This window comes from Gobius niger, assembly GCF_951799975.1.
Source record: "Gobius niger genome assembly, chromosome: 3".
Classification (NCBI taxonomy): domain Eukaryota; kingdom Metazoa; phylum Chordata; class Actinopteri; order Gobiiformes; family Gobiidae; genus Gobius; species Gobius niger.
Genome location: NC_136854.1, coordinates 30,586,086 through 30,605,300, shown reverse-complemented (window position 1 = coordinate 30,605,300; position 19,215 = coordinate 30,586,086). Strand labels below are relative to the sequence as shown.

Genomic DNA, 19,215 nt, shown 5'->3' with positions numbered 1-19,215 from the left:
ACAATTGCAAATAATCTGTGTTCATTTGCAAACCTTCAATCAAACAGAGGAATGACGACACATTTGGATATTCAAAAGAAAATTGCTGAATGTGTTTGACAGTAACATTAGCATTTTCATTGAACTTATGCAATAATAATAGTTGAGCAATGCCATTATTTCCCCCCAAAATGTATTTAATGCCAGTTTGAGTTGGGCTTAATAACTTTTTTTTTAAATGACTTTCAAGACCTTAATTGCACAGTTCATTGAATGACTTTAAATGCTTTTCAATGCCCCACAGAAACCCTGCTCAGAAACAAGCGAATGATGTCCTGCTCTCAATTAGGCAAGTTTATTTATAGAGCACATTACAAGAAGGCAGATAAAATCAATTGATAAAACAAAAATATGAAAATGAATGAATTGCATTAAATGCAAAGTGTGTAGATTCAAATAACAACTTTCAATTGTCATATGTACTGCTAAAAATAACTGTTTTCAGGCGGTGTTTGAAGATCTTCTGCAAATCAGATTTCAGATGCATAAAACTTAAACACAGCCTCACCATGTTTGGTCCTGACTCTGGGAGCTGAGATGGTTCGTATGATTCTAACATGTCAGAGATGTACTTTGGTGCTAGACCGTGAAGAGACTTGAACACAAGCAGAGCTGCTTTAATGTCTATTCTCGGAAGAAGAAGAAAGTCCGTTCATTGTGTTTTGATGTTTTTTTCACTTATAAAAACTCAAACAGAGCTTGTTTTATTCTATTAGCGTTACACAGTATGACATTAAGCAACCACTAAAATGCATGTCATGATTTATTTGTATCATGACTATTCAAGATACATTTGCAAATCATCTATAACTAAAAGAGATAAAAGTAACAGCCTTCCGAACAATGCAAATCCATTACTAACTCCAGCACTCGTAACAGATATCAAGATTCCTATTTCCGGTGCACATGGGAATCCTGACAGGCTAATCCTGTCTTTGGAAAACTGCTGCACTCCGGGACGTGCGCCCGATGACCCTGATCAGTTTGGGGAATTACGCCTGGAAGCACTCGTCCCGCTTGTTATAATTGTTTCCTCAGCGCGCCGCTTTGCCTGAATTTATGATCAGAGCAAAAGCACTGAAGTGGCCCGCAGTCTGTGGCTATAAATCAAGTCAGGTCCCAGTAGAAGACAGTAATGCACTTTAACAATGATTTGCTCAGTCCTTGCTTTTCCACAGCCATGCAAATTAGAAGCTTAGATGTTATGCTCATAATTAGATGAGCTGTGTGTCAGTGGATTGCTGCAATGGCCAATCATAATGACTAAAACACACTGACACTCATTCAGTCATTACTAAATCAAAAATAATTAGACACTTTTATGTTTTTTGCCTCCCATTCTTGACTTCTGCTGAACTTAGCATGTTAGAAAATGGTATATTTGAGGAATTCTTAAAGGTAATGCTTGCAGTGGTTTATTAAAGGCTCTCCAACTACAACTGAACTGAACTTCCAAATTTCAGTCGCTGGGCTTCAACCACTGGAGCACATTAGCACTCACTGGTTTGATTGGGGACGAGGGCTAGGCTACGACACCGGTGCTGGAAAAATGCTGGAAAGATACTTTTGTAACATTGTTTTTTTTCTTCATATTTTAGATATATCATATAGATAACACCACGAGACATCAAAACTTGCTATCTAATGAAAATATTATTTTTTTCTGAGCTAATTTTTGTGTGGTGCTCATTCAGATTCTGACTTGTATGTTTGTCTTCAGTACCAGAATGAAAAAGGTAAGAACAATCAACAACTTTTACATCAGTAAAAAAAATGTCACACCATATAATTATATTTCCTTGGTTGTCCACTGAAAGCTGGCACAGACAAACCTCTCCTGCACCAAAGTAAGGCTAGTTTGCAAACAGGCAGCCACTGTACACTGTAACCGAGATGTGGGCAAACTGCGGCCCATTTTGTCTGGCCCACGACTCTCTTTCCATAATTTCAATAATTTGTTTGGGCGTTTGCCACGCTGAAGTGCGTAGCGGTGTATCAGAGGCAACATTACCATCCCCTGCCAGAGTGGACTCAAATGACACTGTATTTCTCTTTTAATTTATTAATTTATTATTTCATTAAAAAGAGACATTTAAAAAAAAAAACTGTTTGAATGAAAAGGAGCAGAGACAAGAGTGTCAAGAGTGCCCCTTTGTAAGCTTTACAAATTACTTTACATACATCTCTTTTTTTTTTTTACATTATTTACAATTACCATTAAGCGAGTTCCAGGTATAATTTAGTGGATTTTGCAATGGGAGAAAGTTGAGCAGAATTAAATTAAAGTTGGTGTGGCCCTCTAACTCAATTCAATTGGCCCTTGGCAAAAAAAGAATTGCCCACCCCTGCTGTAGCCTTTGGTTCAAATGAGGACATATGACATAAGACAATCCTTCCAGATGTTGGCGAGAGACTTGCGTCCTCCAAATGAAACACAAGGTGTTAAAAGTGCCCTAAAGTTTCGGGTTTTAGGACATGTGAGCCACTGTCCAACCCATCTTTTATGTTGAAAATGACAGATGTGACGGGCTTACCCTGAGTTTTCGTCCAAACACAACCACTTTGCCTCTCGTCTGCTCCTTCCTGAACCGCCACTCCACCAGGTTCTGGCCGTTCTCCCCGGGGAGGGTCATGTTGCGTCGGGCTACGGTGGGATTAGCTGCACCTGCGGAATCGATGGAGAAAACAGATGAGGGTTGTTATGCATGAGCTAAATCAAATGCACCAGGACAAGGTGTTTATAGGGGTCCATTATGACGACATATCAGGTCAAATGAGGGCAAACTGGAGGCTTATGTGGGGATGAAGGTCTTGTAATCCTGCAGATTTGTAAAGGCCAGGCGATGTTAGGACAGTATATTCACAAACTGTTCAATGCAGAGATATTGTGTCCGAAGTCGAGTGAAATTTTGTAAATGTCGGTAATCCAGATTATTTATCAAGAAATTAAAATAATCTACGACAATGGTTTTCAAAGTGCCACTAGGGCTAGATCAAGATCAAATCAGGACTAAACTGGGTCCTATAGAAATAGTCCTTAAAATAGATCTTTGTGGAAACTGTCTAAACTGGGTGTAAAGCATTTAAAAATCAGAAAAATGCAAAATTTAAATGAATTACTAAAGCACAAACTTAATTATTCTAAACTGCACATATTGGATGGCTGACAAACTTGTCCCTAGTCCTGACAAATACATGTTGTTGGTGTGTCCTTGACCAAGACATTTCTCACAATATTTTTTATATTTTTTATATTCAATTCAATTCAACTTCATTCCAGACTCGTGGTCCATTAAAAATACATAAAAGGACTTGACAAACAATTACACTATGGTGTGAGGGAGTGAATAGTGGTCTCTGCACTACTTAGTCCTTGGTCGATATTTCTACCCAGTATTAGTATTGTTTTGGTCCAGTTTTTGTCCATACTTTCACTTCCATCAGTGCAGGGTACAGCACTCGTCTCATTGTTGTAAAAAACATTGGAGCAGAAGCCCATTATTCTGATGTAGATCACAGGAGACAGGAGTATCATGTTGTTTGGCGGCTCTCGGTACATCTCATTTGCGCCGTAAACACCACACGACGGCTTTATTTGTGCACAGGAGCAGCATGTGTTTTCAATGACACCATTAAATTCTGTTCAGCTCACAACATCGCCGCCCAAATGTGAGTGTTCGAGGGCTATTTGTCATGTTAGAGGGTGTCGGAATACATTGTTTATGTTTGGAAGAAGTGCATCAGTGTGCATGCGAGCTGAACAGAATGTGATAGTGTCAGAACTTAACCAAAGAAGAAGAGGACAGGGTTATGGCTTAAACTAAGACTAAGACCTCCTGTGTCAACTTAGACTACATTGGGACTAAAACTCAGCCACAACCAGAGCCAAGTGGTCTCACAAATAATAATCTGGCCTTAAACTAAACTTAACCAAGACCTGGAGAATCAGAAACGGCCTTCACAACCACTCCCTCCACTTCTGTTCGATGTGATTCTACGGATTTTACAGATAAGTTAGGCCATTATGAACACTGCCTGTATTGACGCAGACAGAGAGTTGAATGTGCAGACATGAAATACAATGTGTTTAGATAGTCATTGTCAGATGGCGCCATTGTCGCACTTCTGTAAAGATATGCCTAACATTATATATATATTTGTTGACAATAGCCAGCCTTGACGACAAAGGGTCTTTGCAGAAGCAAGTGTAGCCACGCATAGAATGGAAAATGACAAATACTTCCATGTCCGTCTGCAAAGATGCAGGAAATACGCCAAATATGAGCATAAAACTGATATGATTGTTGCGGCAAATACTTCAACTATTGCTATTATACTAATTCTCTACAACTCTTGCATATCTGGTTGCATATGCGGTCTATTTATCGGCACATACCTGCGAGAATGTGCGGCTCAGTTTGATAGTGCGTGTCCATCCCGTTGGCGTAGATGACCCGCAGTGAATGATCGTTCCCGACTTGATAGCTGTTCCGAAGTTGGTCTGTGAAAAGAATAAAAGCGCTTAATGAATAAATGAAAATGCCTGGGAAAACAAACACAGTGATAGCTTTAACCTTTGCTCTGAAATAGAACAGGAGGAAAGCGTGAGGAGGAGGAAGAAGCAAAGGTGAAGTAATGTTTGCGGGCAGCTCGGCACCTGTTGAATTAAAGAAGCAGCCATTAGCGTCTTCTAGCCTTGTTTAATCGACCTGCCCTTGATCTCAGAAGAAGAAACGCAAAAGACTGGCAAGCAATGGAGGTATTTACAATTATGATCATCGCCTGCTAGGAACCTTGAAGCCATTCAAATCTTTCATCTCAATGCACTTTGTCGGCAACTAATGATCTTTTATTCGCAGGCTGAATATACAACAGTGGGGAGGAGTTTGCCTTGTTATGTGTCATCTTTAAAAAGCTTGAAAATGAAATCAAACCTCATTAGATTTCTTTTCAAGATTCATTTGTGCAGTCCAAACTCGTAATTAGAAAAGATTAACTAAAACAGACTGAAGTGACTTAGCGGGAGATATTTTTACAAAGAGATTATTGCACAGTCTGGTAATGGAATGAAAAAAAAAAGAAAATCAGTATGTTATTCCAGGCAACACATCAACTCCCAAATCACTGCATTTTCTGTCATATTAGTGCGATTCCAGTAGTTATGGATTGTCCAATTTTATCCTGACTTAGGGCTTAGGGCTAAGTATCGTGTTTTTTAACCATGCTGGTTTTTGTATATTAGAAAGAGAAAGTGGAGGCCTAAGTCTATGATTGACAGGCTCTGAAGCTTTGTGAAGGGTCTTAGCCGGTCTGCCTGCCCCGCCAGGAGCCATGTTAATTTCACAGACCACTCGGGATCATTACTATGAATGGGGCTGAATGGGGCTGAATGGGCCGCGCAGATCTCTATCATAAGGTCTATGGTCAGGACCCTCCAGGGCGTTGCAAGCACTGAGGTGGGAGTCCCAAGATTTTCATATATCATTTCAAGATATAAAAAAGAAAAATATGGATAATGTTTTTGCTATAACTGCTTATTGAAAACAGCATAGATTTGTAAAATTAGATAGTATTATATAGTAAAGTATTACTATATATTACTAAACTGGATGCTTTTAGCGTGACATGATCTAAATGACTTGTTATGCATTTTTTGCAGTATTGGTCCTGGATTGTTTGCATGGTGATTTTGGGGGTCCCTGAAAAGTGAAATTAAATGAATCCAGATGAAGGTTTCACTGCACTGACCTCTGGTCTGTGGCCCTCTATGCTGCATACACTTCAAAATGTTGCCCATGATGAATAAAATAAGGTTTGGACAGCCCTGGACTAAATACCCTTATAGACGCCTAGGATTAAACTACATTTTTGTCAAATTAATAAGATTAAAGCTAAAACATGTTGTCAGGGGAGTACATTTTTGAATGAACATTTATTTGACCTTTATTTAACCAGGAAAAACCCACTGAGATTAAGAATCTCTTTTACAGGGAAATCTTGGCCCCAGAGGGGGACCTACTATACATGTTTTTAGTGGTAGGGGAAACCAGAGTATCCAGAGGAAACCTACACAGAGACGGGAGAACATGCAAACTCCACACAGAAAGGCCCTGTCCAGGTGGGAATCGAACCCGGGACCTTCTTGCTGTGAGACACGAGCGCTAACCGCTGTACCACCGTGCTGCCCAGAATATGCGCTAATTAAAGTAGAAGTAGTTGTAGTCGTAGCAACAGTATTTAACATTGTAACAGTATTAGTAGAAGAAAGTATAGGCATGGTATCGAATTGTTTCTTTCGAACCATCCCATCTCTTCACGACCTGGCCTCAGCTTACATTGACTGCCCCCTCAGCTTGTTTTCTCCGTCAAGGCCAGGCTCTGCTGGTGCTTCGAAATGCCGGTGCTGTGCTGTTTAGAAAAGGCTGAGTATGAATAATGTACGTGGATAGATGATGAGGAACGCTGCGCTCGTCGAAGCCTGTGAATAACTTATTACTCCGAGCTCAATGCCACTGCTGCTGCTGATGGTGTTTGTGTTTGGAGCAAGACCACTGAAGCCACCGGAGACTTCTGGATCAAGTGGCTCATTGCTTCAAATTTAACAAGGGCACTGGGATAAATGATCGTTTTCCCCCGGTCATTTAGACCCAGAATTGGATGAAAAACACATCATAATGTAGAGAAATGCCATATGACTACTCTCTAATTAACCTCGCGAGCTGGCTACTCCTATTTCTGCTCAAAATCACAGGCATCTGGGACCAAGCTCACAGAAAAATCATTTCCATCATCACGTTTGATAATGGACCAGTCCCAGCTGTTTATTTGTAGAGCAATACGGAGGACATTCCCTCAAAAATATCATAAATGTGCCAGAGTTAGCACAATAGCTAAGTTTCATCCATCTGATGTAAATTTACAATATTTCTCTGCAATGTAACTGAGCTCCCCAGAGGTGTAGGAGAACCGGGGAGGGCTTGTTTGAAAGCTTAAAATCTGTACATTCCGACACTTAAGACCGTAATTCACTATTCCTTTCCGTTCTAAGCCCAGACCTATTCACCACAACTGCCTCTAAAATCTGCACTGTCACTCAAAAACGTGTTGTTTCGGGTCCGAATTGCCGTCATGCACGAGCTTAATATAGAAGGTGCAGTTACACGTATGACCTGAGGTGGCAGTAGTGAGTACAAAATGGCAAACTTGCATCTAGCCCCTTTAAATGGACCGTTTAGAAACATTTTGACGCGACTGAACCTGACTGACCTATTATACATTTCTCTTGATGTTGTTATTGTGGGCTTCCCTTCTGTTTATTCGCTTTCGTCTTCATTGTAATATCATGAAACATTTCTTTTATATCTCTGTATCCAAACTTTGAATGTACTGCAGCCCCACATGAAAGCACTGTCCTGTTACACAGAATGAATTAAAGTGTGAAAAGTCCGAGTTTCAGATAAAACATTGCATTTAGCCTGAAGTTTATGTCGAGTTTCTCCGCGTACCACACTGCGAGAGAGCTGGAGGCATTATCGCATTTATGTGGGTATCAAAGCCACTGCACAGAATCAATGTATAAACCGCGGCTTTTCCCTGATGGCGCGGCTAGAATAGTATTAGAGGGAGCACTTCGAACCTATAGCCTTTTTCACGAACACAGAGTCAAGGGTGGAACAAGCATAAATATACACAAGTTTGCGCCGCACTTTCTGAGGGAGAACAAGAGCAGAGAGGTGAAAGAAAAGAAATTTGAGTACATTATAGAAACTTGAAGCCACTTAATGTTAGACTGGCAAAAGCACTTTGTTTTTATTCTAATCTGAAATGGTCCTTATATGTGGCTCCAACGCACAGTTACATTTACAGTGTGGCTTCCTACCGATACATTTCAATACAAACTGTTGCTAACAGCTTCATGTGAAAATAAACAGCGTTTCTTATTTCAGTAAAATGATGAAAACTCAAACAGGAGCCGAGCGAGTTTTCATTTCCTCTGGGACTGGCATTTACAATTACCGACAACAGTCATGAGGGAAGCAGTGTCACAGTCAATGACGTTGTTCCTGTAGAACATTTCTTTTTAATATACAGCATTGTGGACCTATGCAATTTCAAAATATTGTATCTGACTAAAAATGTGTACTCAAAACGTTTATTTATGCGTTAAACATATAGTGTGCTGCACCTGGTTTCTGGCACACACACAAAAAAGAACAGCCAAAGATTTCTACAGGTTTTTTAATGCCACAAATGCAAAAGATCAATGCATTTTTTTTCCTATAGGTTTGTAACTCATTTTGATAATTATAAAAGTTTTGAGATAGATACATGTAAATTGGACACAACGGGCAGAAAACCTGTTTTGGGCCACACATTTGGTATTGTCTCTGAACTTATGCAGTACATGAAAACAAGCTGTCCTAATATTTTCAAAAAAATGTAGATTTAAACTGAACTTGAAAATGGGGCTTGAAAATACACTTAAAATATCAATACAGAGGGACCAGAATAATGTTTTTATGTTTTATAATTTGAAAGGTGAAGACTTTGACTGGGGCTCCTGCTGCAGCTGTAAGATTGACTTATTGAAAAACTAAGTTTCAACTTCTATTTTGTTGATAAACACGCTTGCAGCGAAGAACGGATCAGGACCGATATAATGTTGGATCATGGGCTTTAAAAATGTGGAGGACAGTTTCAGGTTTTAACAATGACACAATTGTATCCAGGAAGGACAGAGCAATGTGTTGATACCGTAGAAGAAGAAACATATACATTTAACAGAGGATTACTCAAAACTGCATGAATGTAGAGAAATACTACTCCAAGTCTGTCTTTGATGAGGGAACAAGGTTGTAACATCGTTTAAAGCTCAAAAAAGTACATTTTGTATGTCCACTTTAATGCCTGCTGAATATAAGGCCTTGATATTAGGGTTTGCAGACCTTAGACCCTATCTGAACTTTAAGGCTACAGATGAGCTCTTGAGACTGTGACAAACTGAATATGCAGGGTTACTCCCACATTTAGCACACTGTAGCATATTGAACACAAAATCGTACAAAATTGTCTCGACGTGTTTACCTTGCACGAGCGTGTAGAAGGAGTCTATGGAGGACAGGTTGGTGGTGATGGACACGTCCTCGTCTCTTCCCGATGTCTCGATGTCCACGGCGACGGCCCCTGACGACATGTCACCGTGGAGATTAGTCACAACGCCGGTGGGGAAGGTGACGTTGGTGAGACGGCCCTCGCTGTCGTAGCTGCAACACAGATGTTTGGTTACTTGTTTGAGTAATGGTGAAGCACACCTTCAACCTTTTTGCGTTGATACCCTCTGTTTTGTCAGGGAATTCACAGCCCGCTTTCGTTGCCTCTCATCAATTCACCTCTCGAGCCACTCATATAAATAACATACACACTCGCCTTCACCATTCTGCCACCTCAGCTATTCCCACTTTCAGAATTGGTGGATTTGTGCCTTTAAAATGTGCCTCTCCACACTCAAAGACACACACTTTGGACTCAAATCAAACCCGAGCCACTAATTTAAAGGTGCGTCAAGCATTTTTTATTCAAAAGAGTTGATATTTGTGCGTACTTGACCTTGAAGTGACTCAGCAGCTCAATGATGGTCAGCATGGTCATTTACTTTCAATCACGGTGGTCTCCTCAACGCTCCAGGATCAATTGTTTTATAGGTTTTCTGGTAGTCCATCAGCAGTGAAAACAACTGATCCTAGAAAACACTTATTATGGAAAATAAAGGCGGCACGTTGACCACTCATACAGCCGCTGGCTCACGACAAGCTCAAATGCGCACAAATATCAACTCTTTGCCCACATAAAAAGTTGCTTAATGCGCCTTTAAACGATAACTTGGAATTTCCGCTTGATAAAATGAACCAGGTCTTGTGACTCGACTTGTGCCATGTGACTTGAGAAGACTTGATGCTTCTTCTCAAAAATAAGTCTTATAATGTGAACAACATTAACAATAGGACCATGTTACGGTCGTATCACAACCTTAATAAATCTGAATCTGATGTCATTTGCTGTCTACAAATCCTTGAAAGGACTTGATTTGTATACAAAGTAGAGAAGTATACCTTTTAACAGCACCTAGCCCTACTTCACTGCGAAAAGTAATTATCTAGTTTCAACGTATTCATTTGAGCATCTTAATCCAAATGACTAAATTTTGACTAATTGAGGTGTAGTTGGTCATTTAACCTAGATTCTTTCACTTGTTCTGAGATCATCTTTCGTTTCAATACATTTAGTCTTTATTTCAGGTAATTTTCTTGCCAGTGGGGTAAGACAATTGGTCTTATTTATCCCATTGGCAGTTTTACTTTCTTATTTCAAGTGAGATTACCTTAGAACCAGTGAGAAATGTCATCAAACAAGCAAAGTATTCTTGGTCCGATCAGGAACAAAAGTCTGAATGAGTGAAAACTGCTCAAAACAAGACACATTTCCTCAATTCAAGTAATTTAAACCAATACTTGATATTTACATTTTTGGGACTTGACTTAAAGGTGCGCTATGCAAGTTTTTATGTGGACTCTATGACGCTTCAGGATCAATTGTTTTTAGGGGTTCGTACCAGAAACTGTCCAGAAACTGTCCAGAAACCCCAAAACAATTGATTCTGGAGCATCATAGAGGTCACTGTGAGGGAAAGCAAAGGTACCATGCTGTACCCATAACGCCACTGAGTCACAAAAAGGTCAAAATAGCATAAAAAGTTACATAGTGCACCTTTAAGTCTAAGCCATTCATGTTCCTACCTTGACTGTTATATTGAAGGTGTAAACAAGGTCTTGTTCCCACCTTGAATATAACATTATATTCCCAAGCATCAAGTGTAATGTTGAAAAAGGGCCCACATGCAAATATGTGGTTTATTACTTTTTTCATCTAAAAAAATTTATCAATATATATGCATGCCACGTATTAGAGATACTGTATGTCACTGAACACTATGAATACATCCCTGCTACACTTCACTGCACTCCCCAGACTCTCCGTCTCCTTTTCACCTCCACCATTGTCTACTCACTTTCCATTCCAGACACACTTACTTTCCGCACCCCTTGGACATTGTTTCTGTTGCAAGTCTGTCGGTCGAAACTATATTTTGTGTTGAAAATATCTCGCAGCGTCATTAAATTAGGAAACGACTGTCACAGCTGGTTGTGTGCGTGGGGAAAACATTTTCAAAGCCTCCAAAGCGTTTGAACCAACATGAAAGAACCACTGTTTCTACTTTATAGATCTGTTAGATTTGCGATCCAAAAACGGCAGCCAAGTTCCCACCCAGACGCTTACGGCCGTTTGAATGCAAGTGTAATAATCTGAGTCGGGATGTGAACGCAGTTATTATGAGTTTGTAAAGCACAAAGCAGTAATTACGAGGTTTAGCAGCGGATACTTAGAAGAACAAGTCAATAGAGTCATTTCTCTTCTTGAGCAAATAACAGATGTCAGGCTTTTGTTAAATTAAAAAAAAAAAGTTGTCTATGCTAAATCCTTAAACAATTGGTTTTGATGTCATTAAAAGTAACTGAGCTTGAGTAAATACGCAGTTCCACATATGTCAGCAAATGGTTTAACTCTTCGTGAGATTAATCAAACTAAATCCATGTTTTGAGTAGCTCGGAAAATTTCTTGGTGAAAATTAATTACATGTTAAATATCTCTAAATCATCCAAATGATAAGATTTCAGGCCTAACGCCCTTCCTTGCCCCAACAATCCTTGCTTAAATGTGTCCTTAAAAAACGAAAAACAGCTGGGCTCCACAATACGAGAAAACATAACAGTATCCGATAACAGTCTTGAGATAATGATATATTTGCGATACTAAACGACTTCAACAATTCCAGTATTTTTAAACAAGAAAACAAAGAACAAAGAAAAGTTTTTGGATCAAATATCTTCAAAACAGACATACATCAGTAATAATTTAGGACTGAAATGAGGATAAAATGGAACAAAATCATGATTAAAATCAAACTTTTGCACATTTTTAGGATACCCTGCATTTAATTTTAGGCTATGTTTGCAAAGAAATACAGTAAATACAGTAAATCTCAGTGATTTTGCGATACATCACCAAACATTGCGGTAACAATAATTTGCCGATATATCGTGCACAAGCTTCAGCGATGGAGCCGAGATGCAAAACCAAAGCGATCACGTCTCTTCGTCCCTCTGTCTAAACACTGATCCCTGGCACTCACTCGTAGAAGGTGGTCCAGCCGATCTGGATGCTCTTGGTGGCCAGCAGCCCGCTGTTGCCGTGGTAACTGAACAGCACCAGCTCCTGGCCCTGCGCCGTGAGAGACTTGAGACCCCCGTTTGTGCCGATGGTGAGCCAGATGACCTGCGCATACACACACACACACACACACACAGGGAGGCAGAGCACACCGGTGTCACGCCAAAATGAGAACAAAAAAACAAAAAAAAACGTCTAAACATCTCAATCAGGCTGCTGTATATATGACAATAGAGGAGTCAGTCTGAGGGGGAGAGGGTTGGCGGGTCGAACCTGGTTGTCGGGGGCGACCACACGCACGGGCATTCGGTTAGTGTCGCGGCGGATTCGGAGGGTGTTCCCGCTGCTGTCTGTCACCGCGGTCACATCCTCCTCGTTACTGAAAAGAGGAACAGAAGCAGGAAATCAGCAAATGAGGAGGAAGTAATGAGAGCTTCTTTCAGGCTTATTAACACTTTCAATCACAGGAATTACAGAAACGCCGTTAGCTATCGGAGACTGTTCTTACAAATGTGTACTATCCCCATACAAATGAATGGTAAAGCCAGTACTAAGTTAAAGTATGGCGAGGTATAACAAGTCAGTTTCAAGGGATTCTGTGCTTTCTCTATCATTAACATGTTATAAAATGATGTTTAGTGGCCAGTGGATGTGCTTTTCAGCCGAAAATGATTTAGTATTTAACTCAGAGGCCACTTTTAAACGCTAATTTGTATTTAAGTACATTTTCAAAATGTTGTATTGATTTCTGACTAGGCTTTGATATCACCTAAATGTGGACGATGGATTGACAACATCGGAAAACCTCTGGATCGTTCATTATTTGGAAAGTTTGATGGCTAAATGCTAACGGCAATTGCTGGGTTGCAGGTTCTAGAATATGATTATGTCACCGGACCCAGTGGGGGGCAGGAACCCGTTTTTCCTATTAACAGCATTACACTTTCACAAGTCATAGCTAAAAAGAAAATGTATGGATTAGAAAAATGATCATTAATATCAGTCATTGGGTCCATAATCGTTCTGAGGACATTTTTGGTCTTATACAAAGACAAAATAATTTTTCCTCCCCTACTGATTGTCGTTAACATACTTTGCTTTTAATCACTTAATATGTATTTATTTTTGTTCATATTTCATTAAAAGTTTGTCTTAACAAAGTAAAATGGATGTCCCTGTGGTATCAGGACACCAAAAACTACTAGTCAATGAAATTTATATCACAATTTATAGACATTAGGTTTGAAGTTTGAAGCATAAGAACCTTTTGCATTTCAACACATTTAAAATCATATATCACATCTATAACGTTGTGCAAGACTTTTTAATCCCAGTCACCACGGTCCGTACCTGTAGCTGAAGTTGTACTTGTAGTCCCCAGTGACCAGGGACATGGTGAACTGGTGCGTTCCGTTCAGGTCAAACACATAAAGCTCCTGAGAGGCAGGAGAGGCCACTTCATAGGAGCTGGGCCCCGACGCCAAGGAGCCTGTGGGACAGGGGCGGGTGGAGAGACGGGATGAGAGAAGGAGGGGGACAATGTACTTTAGTAAGGCAGATTTAAAACACTCATAACAATCCTGTATTAAAGGGGGGGTATTATGCAAAATCGACTTTTTCAAGCTTTACATCATGTTATTATGTCATTCCCTCATTAAAAACATGCCTGAAGTGTTGCCCTGGCACATTCACGTATTTCTGAGTAATCTGTAAAAACTCTGAGGGCAGCCATTTTAGGGATAGGTTTGCCTGAGTCCTCCGAGGAACGCCCCCACCTCCTGGAGACGCCTCCGACCTTTCGTCACCAGCCGAGTAACCAACCACTGCACCTCAGCAGAACCCCCTCCCCACTGATGCCACAGACAGCGTGTGGAGGGGGCGTGTCGGAAAGGGTCAGAGGTTCTTAAAGAGACAGAGGCCTATTTCAAGACATTTGCTACAGCCATTTTGAGAGAGCAATTTTATACAAGGCAGTTATTTTAATTTACTGCATTTACAGACCAACAGAAGGTTTCGTCATCATTGTAGTGTGCTATAGACTGGTGCTATGTGATTGAAAAAAGCATAATACCCCCTCTTTAAAGGTACAGATTTAATGTAGGTACAGTTTTGATTGTATTTGAAGGAAATATTTGGTGGATCCTTCCCAAGAAAAACACATAATTTGTCACTGCCTTCATTCTGATTCAAATGTAGCCTATTGGAGCTTTTGTGTTTTTACTTTTTCATGGTTGCCTAGTGAAAGTATTAAAATAAATGAAAAAAAAAGTTTGGTCAATTAGATTAGAGTTATGAAATGTGTTACTGCTTTTTTGGACACGCTGAGAGCCCTGTTTGATGCATGTGCAGTGTATTGGGCATTGACTGGTATAGACTAACATCCCTACAGGCAAATTAGCCTTTTTCAGACTATATATTACAGCTATATCATTCACTCACCGGTGGGCGGCAGGTTGCGTCTGATCGCCCTGATGCGGATGTTCCCCAGGTCGGCCACGTAGAGTGTCCCGTCCGGAGACACCACCAGCGACGAGGGGCAGTTCAGCCTGGCATCTTTAGCGTAGCCGTCGCCAGTTTGGTAGCAGTCGCAGTTGGCGTCGTTCTGCAGAAACGCGCCACAGAGACCAAAGAGGCAGAGATGAAGATGATGAACATTACGCAGATAAATCAAGTTAAAATTTAATGAAGGACAAGTGGGCACCGTAACGGACAGGAGGACAGGAACCTCTCGTGAATGTAATGGTTTGATCCCGATGTATTATTAATAAATTGTCTGCGCTGGAGATAAAAGTGAAATTCATAGTGGCGCTTTATGGCCGTATGCGCTCGGCCTAATCTGAAGCAATTTACAGTACGCTGCTGCTCCGGTCCATCCCTCATTGATATGGACTGGTTAAGTGGCTTAGTGATTCCTATAACGGTCTATTCTGAACCACTCGCCACAGAATCAAAGTTAGTTTATCAGCTAAATTAGCTACATTGAAATTTGGACACAGTTTGTAAGGTTGAATTGGGAAAGAATGAATGTCAATTAAGTCAATTTTAAATCGGAAAAATGTGTATATTGATAAAGACTGAGCTCCTTGGCTTATATATTGCATAACGCTGACTTTCAGGATTGTAAACAACTGCACACACATACCCCCTCTAACCACACCCCAGTCATTCTCCCATCATCCGCCTCAACATGTTTCCTTTATATATGTGCTTTGCTTTAACTTAACCTCATTGTAATTTTGCATTATCTTCTTTTGTAAAGCGCATTGAGTTGCCTTGTGTAAGAAATGCACGGTATAAATAAACTTGCTTTGCCTAGTAAATGATCCCCATAATATTTTCTACAATTCAAACAATTTGAGATTTGACTCAGACTGAAGCAATAACATTAAAGCATTAAAAATGCTTGGTAAATCCAGGGGTTCCCAAACTTTCAGGCTGTGACCCTGGTGAAGCAGCAAAACTTTAAAAGGTACGCTTCCTTGATACATTGTACCTAACTAAATTTAGTACGATGTAATGTGCTCTGTAACAATCTGTAATAACTTGTACCTATGTAGCACGAACAAAATGGTTACAATACAAGTTATTGTATTAGTACTTTGTAAGTACATAATGTAATAGGACACAAGATCCTTAGGGTTTGGGCTTACGGTTAGGGTCAGAGTTATGTCTTATTACATTATGTACCTACAAATACATAGTATTTCATTGTGTATAGGTACAACTTATTACACATTGTTACAAAGCCCATTATATTGTACTAAATTTAGTTAGGTACAATGTATCAAGGGTAGTGTAAAATAAAGTGTTACCGTGCGGGTAGAAATCATCTTGGGACACCCACTCTGTACCTCGCTTTGGGATAAGACGAGTATCTGTTGTGTTAAATTTCAACTTTTTTTGCACATATTAAACATGAATCTATCATTAAATATTTTTCCAACAAATGTGTGCGAATTTGATCCACTGCACCCTCTCCAAAGCACTTTTCTTTCTCGAGTTGATATAAGGACAAATTTCCCTACGGGGACAATAAAGTATACAAACAAACAAACAAACAAACAAACAAACAAACAAACAAACAAACAAACAAACAAACAAGGATATGAGGATATTTAGAACAAAGACCAGTGAAACGCTGGCTGCTCCATACCTTGCAGTCGCATTCAGAAAGTGCTCCGGCGAGATGTGTGATTTCTCCATCAGTCGACACCTACAGCAAACACGGCAGAGAATGTTCGAGAAGTCAATGAAACAGCAACACACCTTAAGTATTTTGAGCTGTAAAGTGTAGTTGCCACATCGCTTGAAGCAAATGTAGACAATTTCACATTGACGTTCAAAAGTGAGCCGCTCTCCCCATAGGCGGCAATATATAGGCGACATCGAGGCTACAGATGCAAGTTATTGAATGCACCGTGAGATTTACTGTTTGCAAATGCCTAACGTTCAACTTCAGCAACTGGGCAACTTTTTATTTGCAGTCTGATAACGTCATTCCAGTATGATGCATTTTTATGGGACTTGGGTTTGTTCCATTTTTTAAAAGCTTGCTGCCAATGTTGTATCATCATCTCCCTTAAGCCTATTAACTTAATGTCTGTAAATGATCATTTCGATAATATGCGAATACTCGGATGGTTGGCGATGCGCTGAACTGATATGGAAAACTGGGAGCAAAGCCAGAAATATCTCGAATAAACACAATCATGCTAATGGACATTTGAATTTGGAAAGAGCAAGAAAATTGCAAAGTAGCTATAAAACGCAGAAACAATTTAGCTCATGGATGTCAATTTTGGGAAGGTATTTTGCTTACATTACCAGCTATGATTTATCTGTGGTTTGGCGAAGTTGTTCCCAAACAAAACAGTGACTGACCTGTCTGATGCGGTGGATTTTCTTCTCGTCTGTCTCTGCGATGTAAAGCACCCCGCTGTAGGACAGGGCGATGGCAGTGGCCCCCTCCAGCATGGTCTGCACCGCCCTCTTACCCAAAGTGTACTCGATCCCCGGAACCTGGCAATGCATGGGACGCCCCGCCACGATGCGCACCTGATGCACACGCAAAAAGGTTTATCATTAATTGACACGAATGAGGTTTAAAAAGCTCATATCACAGACAGGTTGCAGGTACCTGTCTGTTTTCAGTGATCTGCAGCACCACGTTGTTGTCCAGGACGAAGATGGAGTTGTCCATGGGGTTGATGGCCAGGTCTGTGGGCCACTCCAAACGAACCTGAGGCAAAGAAGAATGAAGTTGAAAAACATTAATTCAATTCAATCAAGCTTTATCGTCAATTCTACCATTATGTAAAACACATGAAGCAAATGGAAATTTTGTTTTTCTAAATCCATTGGTACAAAAAGCCAAAACGTGCACAATAGGTGGCCAGCATAGGAAGGGAAGGGGAGAGTTCAGCTTCCTGGGAGCCTGTTGGATGAAGTTTTCATTCAGTCAGTTGGACCTGACACTAACTGAGGCTTTTAAAAGTAGGATCTTAAAGAAAAGAAAATGATTATGGATGCCAATATCAAAATCACATTGTATCTCTCATCTTATATTAGATGAAAATGACTTAATAGTGCTTGAACTATTTGTGCTGATTTGAGTAAGTTTGGACTATTTGACTGCCAATGGAACAATAAATATTGGACATTTCTATGACGTTTCTTCTCATTTGAATTTAAAGTAGTTTCTTCTTCAGAATTACTGAAGAGGCACGAAGAGCCCCCCACACCTGTAGCAGAGTGGAGTTATCACAAGAGGAGTTACAGGAAACAAAAAAGGGACACACGGGGTGATAACCGGGCAAGACTGACAGCTGAGCCGCACATGCCTTCTAGTGTTCTGGCTAATGGACGTTCACTGGAGAATAAAACAGATGAACTGCTAAGATCTTCCCAGAAGATGGTGAAAGACTGTTGTGGAGTGGAGGGAGCGGAGGGAGCTGTTCAGGAGGCAGAGGAAGGTGGAGGTGCAGGAGCTGACCAGTGCAGGACACCACGCTCTGAAACACGGACAAACCCAGATGGTGGTGCACAGTTTCAGAGAATCAGAGGAGACTGAAAGCAGCCAGCCCGGTGACCTCCGGGTGCTACAGCCTCCAAATACATGCGGGTCAGGTTGACCCACAGTGGCGGCGCGGCTCAGGACTAACACCTGAACACAATTTCGTTGTATGTTTGTACAATGACAAATAAAGCACTCACTTACTTTTGTCTTATTTGAAGTGTAAAAAGAGTATTTCCTATTTTGAGCAAATAAAAACGTGCCCCATTGTCCAAATTCAAGCAATTTTAAACCCTTTATCTAATAGAAGACAGCATTTTTTCCAGTGTATTACCAGTAATGATGTCCCTTATAGAGGTTTGTAAACAGGTTTTGATTTCACATTCTGGCTCAGCTTTCAAGGATGGTCAATGAACACAATTCTTCATATTTGCCTCATATTTCAGGTTAAAAATGAAAATGAAAATTAAATTCATATTTATACTCCAATAACAAATGTTTTCCCTTGTAGAGCTAAAGTTGTTTGTGTATTGAAAAATCAGCAATTTGAGGAAAAACGTTGAACCATGCTGGCTGTCTGCATCTTTTTGAACCCTTTTTTTTGGTTTGTTTGTGTGGGTTGTCCAAGAATTATCCATTGTATCAGAAATGTTCAAATATTGTCGGACTGGACTGGGTTTGCTGATTTGAGGATGTTTTTGTGGGCAGAATGCAACCTTGGGACTTGTTGTCGTTTTGTGGACAAATCTAAATCTTAAGTACCAGAATGGTTTGCGAGAGCTAGGAAAGAGTTGTAGCCGCAGCTGGCAGATTCAATTAAACTTTCCTCCTCAGTCCTCGTTTGAGAACAGAAGAAATCAGCTCATGTGCTTTTAGTC

The 19,215-nt window shown here is 40.3% G+C and overlaps 1 protein-coding gene across 9 annotated transcripts in view; it reads right to left on the bottom strand.

Annotated features, from left to right (window-relative positions):
* Positions 1 to 19,215, bottom strand: part of tenm3 (teneurin transmembrane protein 3) — a 627,437-nt gene that overhangs the window by 34,359 nt on the left and 573,863 nt on the right. For all 9 annotated transcript variants that reach the window (XM_079553229.1, XM_079553230.1, XM_079553228.1 and 6 more), the window contains 10 exons: positions 17,462 to 17,563; positions 17,206 to 17,379; positions 16,478 to 16,537; positions 14,764 to 14,926; positions 13,675 to 13,813; positions 12,598 to 12,703; positions 12,287 to 12,429; positions 9,124 to 9,302; positions 4,436 to 4,540; positions 2,574 to 2,704 (listed from right to left, as the gene is read on the bottom strand). In XM_079553229.1, the coding sequence (XP_079409355.1) occupies positions 2,574 to 2,704; positions 4,436 to 4,540; positions 9,124 to 9,302; positions 12,287 to 12,429; positions 12,598 to 12,703; positions 13,675 to 13,813; positions 14,764 to 14,926; positions 16,478 to 16,537; positions 17,206 to 17,379; positions 17,462 to 17,563 (1,302 nt within the window). The remainder of the gene's footprint in view (positions 1 to 2,573; positions 2,705 to 4,435; positions 4,541 to 9,123; positions 9,303 to 12,286; positions 12,430 to 12,597; positions 12,704 to 13,674; positions 13,814 to 14,763; positions 14,927 to 16,477; positions 16,538 to 17,205; positions 17,380 to 17,461; positions 17,564 to 19,215) is intronic.